At 51.0% G+C, this 16255-nt stretch overlaps 1 protein-coding gene across 7 annotated transcripts in view; it reads right to left on the bottom strand.

The window, feature by feature from the left end:
* Ntrk3 (neurotrophic receptor tyrosine kinase 3) overlaps window positions 1-1329 on the bottom strand; it is a 372623-nt gene extending 371294 nt beyond the window's left edge. For all 7 annotated transcript variants that reach the window (XM_026388161.2, XM_026388162.2, XM_026388164.2 and 4 more), the window contains exon 1: window positions 1082-1329. In XM_026388161.2, coding sequence (XP_026243946.2) covers window positions 1082-1329 — 248 coding nt within the window. The remainder of the gene's footprint in view (window positions 1-1081) is intronic.
* Window positions 1330-16255: the final 14926 nt, after the last annotated feature.

Below are 16255 nucleotides of genomic sequence, written 5' to 3'. Positions count from 1 at the left end.
AACCATCCTCTGAACATCCCAGAGCATCCACACCCTTCTGTAGGGTGGCAGGATTGGAAGGGGGGGAGGTCACCTGGCCAAGGAATAAAAGAAAGGATGGGCAGTTTCACAGGTCCCTAAGCTCTTGCTTCCTCCCCTTCCTATGCTTCTGTTCCCCATCTCTACTAAAGAAAAATAAGAGCAGGTCACCACAGGTCTCAGATGGGGCAGAACCAGGCAAACGCCAAGCAGAGTTCAATTTTCCACATAAACAGATCCGCACCATGCTAGAAGAAACCCCCTTCCCAAAACACACGTCCTTCCTCCCTTCATCATCCTGACTGGGAATTATCCAGAGCAGTCATCAAAGCCCAAGCAGAGAAAGGGATCTGTAGGCGCCCAGATGCAGATGAGGGTGGGAAAAGGGGGTGTCCTCAGAAATGCCCAAAATGGGGCTGGAGAGGGCCGGCCGGCGCCAGGGAAAGGGACGAGGTAGGCGTCCATGACGGCCTGGACACGTCCAAAGTCTCCCCATGAGCAGCCAGCTCCCAACTTGTTTACTTGTCAGCGTGTTTTGCTGTCTCAAAAGGAAATAGTTAAAACATCTCTCGGCTGGATCGCAAGCAGTCCCTATCTGTCACCTTCCCTCCCGGGTAAGCGCTGCCTGCGCCGCCGCTATCGCTGCCGCTGCCTCTGCCAGGAAATCGAGCCTCGTCTACTTTATTCCACTTGAGCGTGGCCAAACTGTTGCTATTTAGTGGGGGGCAAAGAACCCAATTCGCACCCTCGAAATGAGCCTACAGCGGGTGGGGTGGGGGCGGGGGCGGGAGCTGAGCCCCGAAAGCCCTGGGCCCGCTCTAGGGTCCTCTCCCGGGAGAGGTACACACAAGCATCACCGAATCACGCTTCGCCAGGGCCAGAGTCACCTGGAATACGCAGCCCGAGAGCATCTCTCGAGCCAGAGCGAGCCTGACGCGCGCCCGGCGGGCAGCGGGTAGTGGCGAGCTGGGGCGGGCGTAGGGCCGGCTCCCGGGCCGCGGGCGGGCGAAAGGGAGACACCGAGCGAGGGGGAGGCGGGCTGGGGAGCGGCCGCCTGACTTACATGGAAGTGATATTCCTTGAGATGTCCGTGATGTTGATGCTGGCGTTCCCATTGCTGTTCCCTGAATCCTGCCCTTCCAGGAGGGGGAAGAGGTTCCCATCGTCCGGCCGCCGGCAATTGATCTCAGTCTTGCTGCAGACACAATTTGCAGGGCAAGCCAGCACGGAGCCCACATAGTCCAGCCAGACGCTTCCCAGCAAGAAAATCCGCCAGAAACTACACTTGGCTGGGCAAAGAGAGACATCCATCTCCGATCGCTGCTTCTAAAAAAGAGGAGGAGGAGAGGAGAGGGGGGTGGGGTGGGGGGAGTGGGGAGAGCAGGGGGGGAAGGAAACAAAGACGGCGAGGGAGGGGGGAAGGGGGAGGGGGGCCTCTGCCTTTGAAACGCCGAGCGATCAGATGCAAAATCCTTCAGCGTCTGAAACCATCGCGGCCGCCGCCGCCGCCGCCGCCGGGTGGGAGCCGCGGGGAGCGCCTAGTGGCGCGGTCTGCCGGGCATGGTGGCCGGCTCGGCGCTCGCCGGCTTGTCGGGTCCAGGGGCTCTGGAAGCGAGGCGCGCTCTCCGACTCCGAGACTTTGCCGGGTTGCAACAGACGGTGGGAAGGCAAAAATAATAATAATAAAAAGGGGGGGGAAAGGAAAAGGAAAAATGGTGCTAAAGTCACCAAGTCCCACCTACTGGGCAGAATTAAAACGGACACACCTGCAAAACACACACACACTCACACATACACACACCCAGTGCTGGAGGAAGAAGGAGGAAGATGCAGTCGGAGCTGCAGCAGCCGCCGCGAATGGCTCGCTGCGCGCCTGCAGAAATGTACAAGTGCTCCGAGCCTTACGAAACGCACGGGTTATCGGAGCGTCTTCCTCGGCTCCCTCCCTCCCTCCTCCCCTCCCTCGTCGTGGCCTCCTCCCCCTGCCCCCCGCCCGGGCTGGGAGCGGCAGAAGAGCGGAATCTCCCCCCTCCCTCCCCTCCCCACACCCCTCTCCCAACCCCCCCCACCCGGTCCTCTCCCTCCTCCTTCCCCACCCACCCACCCACTCGCCGGCTCGCGGCTCTCGCCGACACCGCCACCCGCAGCCGTGCGGCTGCCCGCCCGCCCGCTCCAAGCTTCCCGGCCCCGCGCCCGCTCGCCGCAGCCAAGGGGAAACCGAGACGGAAGGGAAAAAGTTGCAGTTGGGATTGCGAGGGTCGGCGCTGGGGAGGGAGAGTTGGCAAGCTGGCTGCGCGACACGAAAGGCGCTCTCCTCTCCACTTTTTGGCCCTCGTGCTGCCCGGTTTTGCTGCAATCTCGACAGCCGGGAGGAAGTGAAATGTACGTGGCCGAGGTGACCGGGGAGCGCACCCGAGCCTGGGTGGGGGGCACAGGCTCGCGGATGGTGACTAGGGGGCCAGGAGCGCACAGGAACCCCCAGAGAGCCACCCGGACCCAGACACCGGGGCTGCAGACGCGCAGACCTAGATGTGAATGGCACTCACTTCCGTAATCAAGAGTCCGGGAAGCTGGGCTTGGCTGGGAGGGGACTGCGGGGCATGGCACGCTTGATGCCCCTACGCCCACTGCGCCTTCTTGGCAAAGGGTTTTACGTTCGGCCTTGGGCAAGCAGAGATGGGAGCAGAGATGGACAGAACAAGCACCTAAAGGGCTGCGCTGGAGAGCTGAGGTGGCCCGGGCAAGACGTGCCAGTAGAGAAAGGGCAGGGAAATTGAGATGCAAGGGGCATTTTTTGGCAAGCGCCACGCCAGCACCGTCAGAGGCCGGCTTCTCGGGCTCAGCTCTCGGGTGTGCTGAGCTGGCTGCCCGGTGAGGGGGCGGGCGGGCTGCTTTCTCCGGATTCGGGGGGCGCAGAACCTCCCACCTTCCCTCCCACCCAAGCACCCCTTCCTGGTAGGGGCGCAAAACAGGTGCAGCCTTCGGCGCGAGTTCAGCTCTTGTCGGGGAGAGGGAGTCCCCGCTTTTGGCCTTGACAGGAATTTTTTTTTAATAAAATAAACGTAAAGATGCCAAGTATGAGCGGTTTGCTGAGAAAACCCGAGCATCCGCTGTAGGAAAGGAGAAGAAAGGGTTAGGGGAGTCCGAGTAGGCAGACACTACAGCATTCACAGGCAGAAGAAAGCAGGGCTCTCCTCCCCGAGCTTGGATGAGGGCAGGCGAGGAAGCAAAATACAGTGAATTCAACTGCATCCAGTATCTGAAAGGCTTCTCCCCCGCCCCCCTGTGGATTCCGATGCAGGTCATGCAACTTGCAGGCAAAATGGGGGAAGGGGTATGCGGGTGCCTCAGCCTGCCCCAGGAGCAACCACTGACAGATCTGATGTCTATGAGCGGCACTGTCGCTGGAAGAAAACTTGTGACAAAAAAAAAAAAAAAAGGAAAAAAGAAAGAAAAGAACATGCCTATAAAAGGCAGTTTTCCTAACTTCCCATCATATTCCGCCTTCCCTTGGCCTCAGTGAGACTTTTAGGCCCTGTCACCATTATGGCCTTGTCCCCAGAATGGCATTTTGCCCTCCCACCAGCAGGAGGGGACAGAGTGGAGACAGCCTTAGACTCTCAAACAGCTCCTACTGGCCCGAGGCCAGTCCCTGGTGTCCTTGTCCACTGGGAATCTCCCTGCCACTTCAAGTACTATTCTGTGACTGGTTTTTGAATGTCTGTTTTAGAGACAGGGAAACTGAGGTGTAGTCAAACACTCAAGCTTGGCCTCTCTTGGGAAGTGGCAGGTGGCAGCAGAGAAACATGGAACTTTCCTCAAACAACACAGGGGAAATTGAACAACCACCGCATGCCAAGAGGATTCAGTACAGCATCGGTTCCCCAACCTGGAGCAAAAATGGTTGTGTCTAAAAGATGCTCAGTACCACCACCACCACCCTTTCTTTAAGAAAGAAAATATGATTTTAACCTCTCTGACAAAGAAGGATAGGCATTCTTAAGTCAGAATTAAAAATAAAAATAAAAATTTTAGGAACCCTTTTGGAGATGGTCTTTCATCTTTGACAGTGAAATGGGGTTATGGTGGATGCTATGGTTATGCTTTGGGCCTACTGGAAAGTAGAAGCCTGAAAGGAGGAAGACCTTTTTTAGAGCAGATAATAGACTGCAAGTGGGAAGAGCAGAGTTCTACCTCGGATCAGGGGCAAATCACATAAACCTTCTGGGTCCCAGCCTTCACATCTGTAAAATTGGGCCAGTTCCTTCAAACCCTCTAACCAGAGGTATCCACAATACCCAAAAGCTTGCTACAAATGCAGCCCCTTAGGCCCTACCACAGACCACTTTACAAGCTCCCAGGTGGTTCATAAGCACAGTGACCCAAAGACCCTTCTAGCTTGAATATTCTCTGATTCTACATGGACCTGGGTTGAAAGGATCACTGAGAATGAAGAGGGTTGAGGTTTGGATTAGGGTGAAATAAACTAGCTATTTCAGCTACAAGAATCTTGTCAAAACCAGACCTTTGAAGTTTCACTCCAAATGTAAGAATGTCAGGAGAATGGCTTGCTCACGCTGCCCATGGAAAGACAGTCATGCTTTGCTGGCTCTTAACCTCAGAAGTGGGCCAGATTTGGATGAGGAAGCAGGAGAGTCTCCAGGGCAGACACTTTTCTCTGAGTCAACTGGAGTCCAAAACATTTGGGGTATCTTATCTTCTTGCTAAGAATGTCCTGATCAACTAGGAAGACTACCTGTCACATCATCCTCATTCCCAGTATACAGCCATCACCAGGTCTGAGAGATATCATGATTCATCTCAGCATCCCTCCAGTCAGGGGTGCCTCTCCCCACCACACACACACACACACACACACACACACACACACACACAATCTCCTTTACTGCTAGCTAGAGTCTTATAGATGAGGAAACTCACCAGTGTACCCCTGCTGATCAAGAGAAAGCAAGAATGGGCAAAGGTGGTTTTGATATGTTTTAACAGAAACTAAAGTTCTAGAAACTCTTTACAGTTAAGTTGATGCCTTCTGGTACCAAAAGTCTGGAGAAGATGGGAATGTCCCCAAGATTCCATTGTGTTCTCTGATTAGATAGGCCAGACTGACAGCTGCCTGACACAGCACAGTGGGCCAACTTTCCCAACACCTAGAGAAGTTGAGTACACGCCTCTTTCTTAAAGGGCATGTTGCAGATGTGTGAACACCTGAGATTTCTACTTGACTGTTTATGAGGGATTCCCAGCAGCCAAAATTCCCTGCCACTTAGGAAAGGAAGAAAGGAATAGAAATTCAGGAAACTTACAAACACATGATGCTGAGACCAGAATTACCATTTCCCAGGGCTTCTGTCCACTGCAAATCCCTGACCTTCTGGTCATCTGTCATCCGTTCTAAAACCCAGCCAGAGTCCCTTTTCTAATAGGCTCATAGCTCCAGATTACTGGCCACATTTTTGGGGAGTCAAACCACATCCCAGGCATTATGGATTCATCCCATTCAGCTTCTAAATCTAAGATTTGCACAACTTTCTAGCTGAACAGAAATAGGACCCACTACCCTTCTGAGCTGAAAAAGGAATCTTGGTACTAGGGGAAGCACCAAGGAAGACAGGGAAGACCGCTCTGAAGAACGTGCTGTTCCAAAGAGCTACATGGAGCTGGCAGGCCTGGACTTGTGCTAGAGGAAGAGGCTTGTTTCCTGGGTGACCCATGCTCACGATGCAAGGGAAAGAAACCTGGCTAGAAGTCAAGGATGCATAATGCCATTCAGAAGATAGGGGGGGCCAAGGAGAGAATTTTGTTCATACATGGAAGATGGAAACTCATCCATGAAGGGGGAGGGAGGGAGTCAAGCACCAACATGGCCCCTGAAAGCAGAATAACCCAGCTATAGGAAGCTCCAGTTCAGGTCCCAGATTCAAGTTCCAAGATCTTGGACAAACTCTCCGGGTTTGAACAGATTCTCCCCAATATAAAGCCATCTAGTGCAACCCCACTTGATGCAGAAATCCCTTGAACAGCATTCTCAAGTAGAGTCCCCACTTGAACACTTTCAATGCCAGGAAACTCACTACTACCAAAGACTCTACTCTGTTCTCAGGCAGCTTTATTCCTGAATAATGTTCATTCTGAAATAATGAAGTCAATATTTATAAAGTTTTCACCCTTGGAATTAGTGCTATTCCCAGAGCTCCATGGAAAAGTCTAGTCTCTTTTCTACATAAGCCAGTCAGGAAGCTGTCTACCTCCCATCTCTTCTCTAAGCAAAATATCTCAGTTCCTTCCCTGTGTGTAAATGTATAGTTTTCTAATCTTTCCCAGCTTTGGTCATTGAGAATGCTTCCGGGTCAGTTTCCCCTTTTGCAAAATAGAGGTTTAATTGTATCTAACTCACAAGGCAGTTGTGAGATAATGTAGTAAAGCACTTTGAACAATGCAACAGGGTGAGCCTTCTGGGTTGACTACTTAATGCCCTTTTTGAGATTCCCAGAGGGCTTTCCTGCCCCATCTGGACAGCCAAACACATTGCCACCACAGAGCTCATCCCACACATGGGTGGTACAGCGCCCCCTGGCAAGTTCAAGCCTCCCTCTGGTCATGCTGCGGGATGTAGCAGAAACAACCTTCAAGAGCAATTACTGATGCTCTCCTATCCCTTTCTTAGATGCTTGAGTTGTCTGTTGCCAGGAAGTATTCAGCAAGTCCCAGGTTCCTGGGGAAGAAGGTTCTGGGTGCAGACTAGAATGCATCTCCTCTGAAGGAAGGATTCCTGAGCCTCTGGGGCCCTTTGAGGATTCTGTCACCTGGCTTGCTACAGGGAGGGGAGAAGAGGCAGGCTTTGGTCCCTACCACACAGGGCAGCTCCTCATGCTGAGTCTCTACAGGCTATGAGCAGAGCTTTGAACAGTTAGTCTGAACTAGGAATTCAGTGTGGCAAAGTTCCATGGAGGGCAGCAGAACAGGAGGGTTCCTGCCACCAGCAAATCCTGGTGAAGGCCCTGCTCTGCTGTTGAGCCAACACCAGATCCCTTCTACAGAGAGCAGAGTCCATGGAAAATGGCAGCAGGTGAGCACCAGGATGGGCTGGCAGAAATCAGGGATCATGCTTCTGGAAAGCTAGAAGGGTGAGCAGCAACGCTGGGTTGCCAGAAGAGGCTTGGTCAGGACACTAACAGGGTCTGGGGGATGGGGAAGGCTGTGAGATCTGAACATTGCCTCCCTTAGGGTACACCCACATCCACCCATTGTGGACCCAGTCCTCAGTACCTTCCCAGATGAGCTCCTCCCCATGTAACACTTACCTTTGCACAATACCCTGCTGTTTGCATATTTACTGATCAGAGGGGAGCCAGGGATAGTGGCCTTCACTTGGCAGATGAGATCAATAAGGTGGGGCAAAGCAGTCTGGGTGCCTTCTCAATTCCCAAGGGAATGTTCTCCTGTTACCAGATTTTAAAATGTGAATTTCCTGAGGATGAGAACCTTGCTGGTTTAGCTACTGATTTGCCAGACCTTAAAACAATGCCATAACAGGGACTCTATAGGTATAGGTAAATGAGTGACTGCCCTAGTACCCCCAGCACTTCTGTGCCACTAAGGTGCTGTGTTCTGTGCACCCCTGGATTGCAGACCCCAAGATGGGCAGGATCATCTGTGAGCTTCACTGTATTTTCCCCAGGGTCTAACCCAAAAACTGGACGTTATACATTTTGGGGAGGTTAGTTAATGAACAATTTTGCTCCCTGAAACCTCATATGTGTCCACATGAAAAGCTTGGAACTAAAACAAAATAGGATGCTTCGAACTGACTTCTTCCTCTGTGCCTCCAGAATTATACTTGATGCTGCAGACCTCTCCTCGACAGGGCAAATATCAAGGGGCTTCTGGAAGCAGAAAGATTAGTAGTTCTGTTCTCAGCTAAAGTGAGGAGATGATTGGGAATAGCAGCTTCCAAGAGAGCACCTGACTACCTGGGTCCTTGCCAGGTTTCCCCCCTGAGCCTGGGCCCAGCGGCCCCACTACTATGATGGCCTCTGCCCTCCAGAAGCCAAGACCTTCTTTGGGCCACACATCCCCCTTCAGGCCTCCCGTCTCCTAGGGTCCCCACTACACCCTATCCCTAGCCAATCCTGCCCACTCCCACTCAGCTTCCAGTTCTGCCTCTCTTTGTCACCTCCCCCAGATGCCCTTCTCTCCACCTGCTCCTCACAAAAGCAGCCTGTGTCACACCTTCCCCCTGCCCTGGCCCTGAGCCTTTGGCTCAGACTATAGAATGTTGGATTTCAGACCCAACTAAATTCACTTTTTTAGCATCAAGAACATATTAGGCTCTGTCACCTTGGGCATGCTACAGCACCTCTCTGAACCTCCAATTTCTCTTCTGTAACATGGGCTTCCAGTGATCACAAGGATCAATCATTATACCCAGAAACACCCTACAGACATTAAACTCTGCAAAAATGACAGCCATTGGTTCCTGCTAGCCAGTCAATGGACCCCAGGACCTTCACATACTCCATGAGCATCTCACTCCTAACCCACCTGCATTTATCAGTTACTAGATGATCTCAGTGGAGGAAAGTCAAGGAAATAGCTTCCAGCCAAGCATCCCTTAATCCGCGCCCCCACCCCCAGGAGCAATGAGAGCATGAGGTTTAGCCCCAGGAAACCCCCTTTTCCAGCACCTACAAGCTAGTGACCTGGGCCTATCACTGCACCTCTCTGAGCTTTATCTGCCTCACCTGGGAAAAATGCTCTTGGTCGTTGTTCACGGTTATTTCCTTACAATGCAGCTTAGGGAATGGAATAAAATGTACCCAATGTCTCTAGTTCAGAGTTGGACACATACTAGTCCTCCCTCCCCTTCTTTCACTTTTTACTATTCTTCCTCAGGGGCCCACTCTCTACCAGATGGTTCAGCCTCCCAGTTAAAGGTGCTCACAAACTCCACCGGTCGGTCCCCCGCCCCTTGCTAGAAACCAACCTGGCTTCTATTTCTTTAAGCAGAGCAGAACTTCAGCAGCCCGAAGACAGAAGAGGTGATGCTCCAAGGTGCTCAGTTCAGAGAAGAGGAGACCAGATGCTTGCCAACACTCCTGGGGCTCAAAGCAAGAAACCACCCAGTCTGCTCCAATTTCCTCTCACTCTCATGATTACCAGAAAGAGCGCACAGACATTTCAGTAGGTCTCACATGCAAATGGGGAAAAAAAAGTAAATAAATAAATAAATAAGAAAAAGAAAGAAAAATTAATCTTATTTGATGAGATACCAGTGTGGGAATTAGGGGAAGTGTTACATTGGGGGGAGGGGGCATGGGAAGCCATGTTTGCCTTTGGAACTAAGAGACAGCAACCTCCCACAGACTTTCTGCTGCGTCCTCCACTCCCACCCCAGCCTACAGCACCAGCTGCACTGCCTGGGAACGAGGGAACAAAAAGCCCAGCCCAGGGAGTTCCAAGATGGGGGTGGGAGAGGGAATAAAGGTGGCAGTCAGAGAGGGTACAAACCAGCTCTGGTGAGCTCTGACCAGAGCCCAAGTCTGATAGCCAGAGTTGTGGAGTGAATGTGTAAGATGAAGAGGGGGTTTTCAGACACCTGCTCCAGAAGCCTGTCTGGGAAGGTACCCCCATAGGTTCATCCAATTGGAGGAAGCCAGGGGATTCTCAAAAGTTGGTGATACTTGGTGCTCCATTTGGATGCCCTCTTTCAATGTCTAGTTCAAGAACCACCCTCAGGACTCCAAGAAGAGAGTCCAGGAGCCCAATACAATGGATGGATGGATGAATGGGTGGGTGGGCACTTTCCCAGGGTGCCCATGCCCTGTAACAGATGCTTTCCCAGTGTCTCCTAGTGACAAGCTCCAGACCCTGCTGGAGAGAACAGGGAGGCGATGTCCCAAGCACTAATCTGAGGGCACTAGCTTCTTTTATGCAGAATTCATGGGTTGCCCAGGAACTCAGTGTTCTACTGTGTTTGAGATGTTGCAGGACTACCCAGAGGTTGCACCAACATACCAGACACTGGGCCACACCAAGCCATCCCTATCATACTGGGGGGTTCCAGAGATAAAGATAGGCAGGATGATGGTGACAATGACCGTGACCACAACCACAACTACAAAGCAGTGACTGTTTGCTGTGTGTCATATTTTTCTATACTTCTTAGATACATAATGTTATTGAATCCTTGCAAACCCCTTTTTATGGATGAGAAAATAGAATCAAAGAGGTTAAATCACTTGTCCAGGGTCACCCAACTGATATACTGTAGGAGGCCAGTTTCAAACTCAGGACTTCCTAAACACTTCTTACATTCAACTGCCCCCTAGTGAGGCAGCAAGGAAAGGAGAGGCTGCCTGGTTTCTGCAGGGCACCTGCCCCTTGGCATCCAAACAGCAAGGGTGCTCCTGGTTTTAATAGAGAAGAGCAGGAGAGAGAGAGCAGGGGCCCAGATACAACCACTGGGCTTCACCAGGGCTGGCCCAGGCCTCAGCAGAGAACAGGGTGGTTTGTCCACAGCCTGCCTGTGGACAGGTTTCACCTGACACCCACCAACCCCTTCCTAGAGGACATCAGTGGACTAACTTTCTCCCGGCACACAATAAGGATTCTAGAGGTAGCCCTGGCACCGCGGCCACATCGAATGTCCTACACAAGCATCTGTAATAAACAAATCAATAATGAAGAGAGGAGGCACATTAGCCTTTGAACAGGTTCCAGAGAGTTTATTTTTGATCTTACTCGAGGTTGAACAAGTGTGTGCCTGAAGCCTGGGGGAGGCTGTGGACAGTGACAGAGAGATGGGGAAAAGAGGAGTGGGAGGGAGTGGATCTGCCACCTGTAAAACCTGCAGTCGGGGGGAGTCTGCAGGTGCCGGCAATGCAGGTGAGCCCCACGGGAAGCAGATGGCAGCGTGCTCCACGCCTAGGGAGGCACTCACATGGGGCTGGGTTTGCCTGTGTGGGTGTAGATGAGGGAGGAAGGCAGAGGCCAAAGGGTGCACGAGGGCTGTTGTGCGTGGTGAAGGCAACTATCTACTGGAGTTGGAAGACGGAAGAAGTTGCTTAATAAAGGCTGTTTGGGGAAGAAGGGGGACTTCTTCATTCCATCATGCCAGAATGTATTAGAAGATACGCTTTTAATCTGTTAACTCTATGATACAAGGACTGCAGAATAGAACATTTTAAATATCAGCCTCACTTCCTGACTCCCACGTTTCTCCCCACTCCCACCTTCCCATCATGGGCTGTCCAAGGAAGCTAGTCCACATTTCTTTCAACTTTCAATCCATCAGAAGTTTCTAGTCATAGACAAGGAAAAAAGAAAGAATTAAATCTAAGAGTTTAGTTTATTATGAGCCCTGTCCCCCCAATATTAGAGCAGAGTTCATAATTAGATAATAATAACATCTGAAAAGACCTTAGAGGTTAAACAAGCCCATGCTTCTCCCACTTTTCCATCCAGAACCCCCAGGGAATAAGGGATGAGGAGGTGGAGGGCAGGGGCTGCAGCAGGCATCATTTTAAAAAATTTATGCAAGTGTTTTATTCCACTGCATAATATGATCACATGAGTTTTGGTATAAACTGATGTTTTAAAATCTGTCCATGGAGTAAAATAGGTGTTCCTGGGACATGTGTGCCATATTTATGACCCCTGTGCCTTTGAAGAACCCTGAGAAAGCATCACCAATCCCTCTGTGGAAACTTACCAATTTAAGCACATGTTTGGTCTAAACCCCTCCTTTACCATCTCTGCCATTTAATAGGTAGAAAAATTGGGTCTAAGATGACTAAGTTATGTCCCCAAGGCCACGTGGAGGGTGAGGAGGAGGAGGAGGAGGAGGAGGAAGCAACAGACTCAGGCTACAGCTCTCAGAACCTCAGGCCCCCAGACACAGCCTATCCCTCCTGGACATACCTCAGTCCCAAATGGAAAACTACCTTTTTAACATAACAACACTGTAGGACAAATTTATATGACATCACTTCTCTAAACATCTCTCTCCAAGGAACACACATTGTTCAACACAACCTCATCCAGGCCTTATAATAATTCCCCAGAATTCAGCAGAGAGCAGCTCGGGTGTTTATTGAATTCCTCTTTATCCTGCCTCTTTTCCCAAAGTGGATTTGCAGATAGGATGACCCCTGCACTAAACAAATGGGAATAATGTGGGAACAGGCCATTCTCAGGGTCACATGATAACTTTGGGCAGTAAAATGGATGGGATCTCAGGTCCTATTATACTAAGTTTTGGACGCACTGAGTGATTGTTTCAGCTTCTGCTCCAGACGACCAACTATCTTCACTCAGGTGCCTGGGATGGGCTGAGCTGGGCTGGACAGAGCTGGAGTTGAGCTGGGGCTGGGGTTGGATGGGCAAAGGCTCTGAGTACCTCCTGCTGAGCTCAGGAGCACAGGCTTGAAAAACTTCTAAAAATACCAAGCACGGTTTCTTGCAGGGGGGCTGATTCAGCTGACCTTTCCTAAGGATGGCCAATTTGCTGACTTGGTACCAGGGACCAGTGGGCAGAAAACCTCCAGCTGATTCTTGGGCTGAACTGAGGCAGGATGGGAACACCCTCTCCGTCCCAGCATCCCTTACTTCATCCAGTGGGGATAAAAAGAAAGTCTATCAGAACCCAGAGCATTTACCACAGCAAGGAGGCATCAAAAACTCAGACTTGGTCTCTATGTCAAGCAGCTCAGGGTCTGCCAGATGGGATGAAGACAGCAACAGACCATCACGTGGTATATAAGAGGGAGAGGTTCATTGTCATTGTGCAGAGCTGAGGGGCTGCAGCCCTCTTTATTCATTCATTTGTTTGTTTTAATTTATTCATTCATTCATTTGTTGGGCACCTGTTCTGGGTATGTGAGATCCCATGTGGCAGCCTCAGGACGAAGATCCCAGTAACTAATTCTGGTCCCACATTGTCCTCCTTTTCCTCATCCGTAAAATGACCAGGTTTAAGCTGAAGGATTTCAAAGTTCCTCCTTGCTGGCAGCCCAAGACAGCTGAGTCCAGGCTGCTGTCTAGGGCTCTTTTTTTACTTGGATCCTGAGTTTGCTGGTACCACTCATTATCACTGGTGAGTCTCTCAGAGCTAGCTCTGCTTCTGGTACCCTCCCATCCCCTGGAAGGAGAAGGAAAAACAGCCAGTCATACTTTTCAGGTGTCTTTGCCCTAGACTCCTGGTGGAAGACCCTCCCTTTCCATTCCTAGTGAAGATGGTCCCTGGTAGGTTTAGCCCATCCTGGCAGCATGGCACCCCATCACCTGGGATATAGGAGGGAGAAGAATCTAGTCCCCACCTGACGGCTCATGGTTTCTGATCCAGGGCCAGGAAGGACAAGGACAGACACATGTAGGAGCCATAGCAGATGCTAGATCTTTTTCACACAGCTCCGTGGCCCCCTCTGAGGTCTGAACTGACCCCCTTAGCCCCAGTCCATCATTCTCCCTAGCTTTAGGGAGCCAGTGTTCTGCAGACAGGCCTGGAGCCTGGCTGGGGTAGGACAGCTGTCCGCCAGAGGATGGAAATGAACGCTGACAGCTCCTGATTTATGCCCTTGTTATCCTATAAGGGAGACAGGGAGGCAATTTAAAAGGCCAGCAGCATCGTGGGAAGCCAGAAAGGAGCCGCACACTACCTGGAGCTGCCCAGGGCCTCCCTAGCCAAAGCTACCTTTGGCTACCTATGAAGGCCAAGAGGCCCTCTCCCTGCCCTATCTGAAAGGAGGGGAGGGAAAAGAGAGTGAAGCCCTAAACACCCCCCAGGGCCAGGTGCTGAGCAACTCCTTGGCCCACATGGGAAGGTCTCTCTCATCGCCCATCTTTTGCAGGTGAAGAAGCAGATGTCTAGAGAGAGAACTTATTTGCTTGTGATTACACAGTGTGGAGACCAAGAGCAAACTCAGATCTATCTCACCCCAAAGCCCACCTCTGCAGCAGCCATGGAGCAGTGGGGTCTAGTGGAAGGATGAGGGGGAGGGGAGGGCTTCTGCTCTCAAGGTAAAGGGCAGATGGAAGGACGGGTGAGACCAGGGAAGAAGAAAGAGGGAAGATAGGCAAGGAGAAGGATGGTGAGAGAAATGTGCCAACAAGGTGAGAAGAGGGTGCAGAGGGGCTGGGAGACTCGTCCGCTCCAGGTAGAAGATGCCAGGTGCTGTTCTCAACCTAGAAATGGAGGGGAACCAATGGCCAGAGCCTCCCTGGGGCTGGACCAAGCCTCCCCCCTCCAGGGACAGGGGAAAGGACAAAGCGGGTGTGGCAGGGGAGGGCTGGTCCAGCTCCTTGTTAAAAGTGGGAGAGGAAAATACAGCAAGGGGTGGAATTCAAAAACTGACATTTTTTTCAAAAGGTATCTGTGTTTTCTTGTTCTTTCCTGCTTTACAAAACCTACAGAACTCCATGCTAAGCTCCATCACCCCAAATCTGTTTTCCAGAATCCAACCTATCTCCCTTTCCAGGTTTCTCTGTCATGAGTTGACTCCTTGTATAGGCACCTGGGCTCCAGAATGCTTTGTGCTCCGGTTTCCCCTTCACTCATCTACAGCATCATGATCCCACCCACCCAGTTTCAGGGTCCAGGGCATCCCATCTCCTCAACAAGCACCAAGCCCATAAATTCAGAGGGCCACTACTACATGCAGAGAGTGCCAGCTCAGCATCTATCACAGCACAGCTCAGAACATTCCAGGGCTCAGAGGTAATCCTGGATATTTCTGTCTTTCTCCTAATCTCTAGGTTCCTTGAAGTCAAGGCTATTGTATTTGCACAACTCAGTACCTAGCAGGGGCTCCATCAGCATGTGTTTATCTAATGCACGTTGCATTAAACTAGGAAATTAAATCAGAAAATAATGTTTCTTATTCTTTCCCTTCCCCCACCTTCCATCCCAATCTTTCTTTGAGGGCCAGTGACAAAACTTGCAGACTGAGCAGAGTGGTCTTTGGACAGAGTTTTCAGTTGAAGGCGAGCATGAGTGCACAGTCTGTCTCAGTGTGAACTTGCACTCTGCGCTTCTACAGAAGGTCATTCTTTAAGTGGGCCAGAAGAGGCTGCAGCACTTTGGGATCCTGCACATGATCATTGGGAAACTGGCCTCATGTTTCTGTGGGACCTTTGGACAACTTGAAAGGAAGTCAAAATTTCTGAGAACTGAACTAGTAACCACAATGATTTCTTTTCCCCAGGGGATGTCAGTTGACATTGAAATTGGGAAAGTACTGTGCCCAATGTCAACTTTGTCCATCCCAGAAGAATAGGGTGTTTGCAAGAACAAGACCCAATCACCTAGTGACCATGTGAACACCAGTGTTGACAGGAGCTACAGGAAGTGACAGTTCTCAATGTGGAATGGACTAGGGGAGATGCCAGGTTAATTTCAATATTCATTAGAAATCCCAGGGGGAAATGAGCAGATGCCAAATGAGAAAAGAAAGAGCAAATCCATTCCAAATGAGACAAGAAACTACCTAGGCTGCTGAGCTCGGGGTTGAGGGGGATTGCAAACAGTGCTGAGATGAAGGACCGAGTGGCAGTCCTTGACATCTGCCCTGCACTGTCCTTCAGCAAATCTTTGGCTGAGGGCTGACTACAAGACTGGCCATGTTGCACAGAAAGAGAGAGATGGATGGGAATACCAACTAAGGTAACCCATGTGTCCAAGTTTGCCCAGGACTTACCAGATTTTAGCATTGAACTTTCCACCTACCAGGAATGATCCAGAGTAAACAGAGGAGGCTGACACCTTTATTTTAGCAAGAAGATGTTGGGCAGGACCCAACAACCTCTGGTTTGGGGAACCTCATAGTGCAGTATGAGAGGTGAACAGGAAGCTCTTAGGGAGGGCCCATGTGAGAATAACTGCCACCAACCTGCAGGTAATCATGCTGAGGCTCGGGGAGGTTGTTTGACTTGCTTGAGATCACACAGCTAGAATTTGAAGCCTGACTCCTTGCTGACAAGGGATAGGAGAGAGGTATCAGAAGCCTTTCTATCTGAGCTTACCTCCCTTATGAGCCATGAGCACACTAAAGCTCTGCTGCTGGCCCTTGTCCTTACCCAGAAACCTAAGGGAATTCAGTTCAATTAGCAGGCCTGGGCTCAACAAAGAGATTGGGCACAGTACCACAGGGCCAGCAGCAGAGGCTGAGCTGTGAGGCCACTGATCCTTACAGTGGTCCTGAGGAAGCCCTGAGGTGCAGAG

This window comes from Urocitellus parryii, chromosome 6 (genome assembly GCF_045843805.1).
Source record: "Urocitellus parryii isolate mUroPar1 chromosome 6, mUroPar1.hap1, whole genome shotgun sequence".
Taxonomy (NCBI): Eukaryota; Metazoa; Chordata; class Mammalia; order Rodentia; family Sciuridae; genus Urocitellus; species Urocitellus parryii.
The sequence above is the reverse complement of the archived record's forward strand: the minus strand, read 5'-3'. Positions and strand labels throughout refer to the sequence as shown.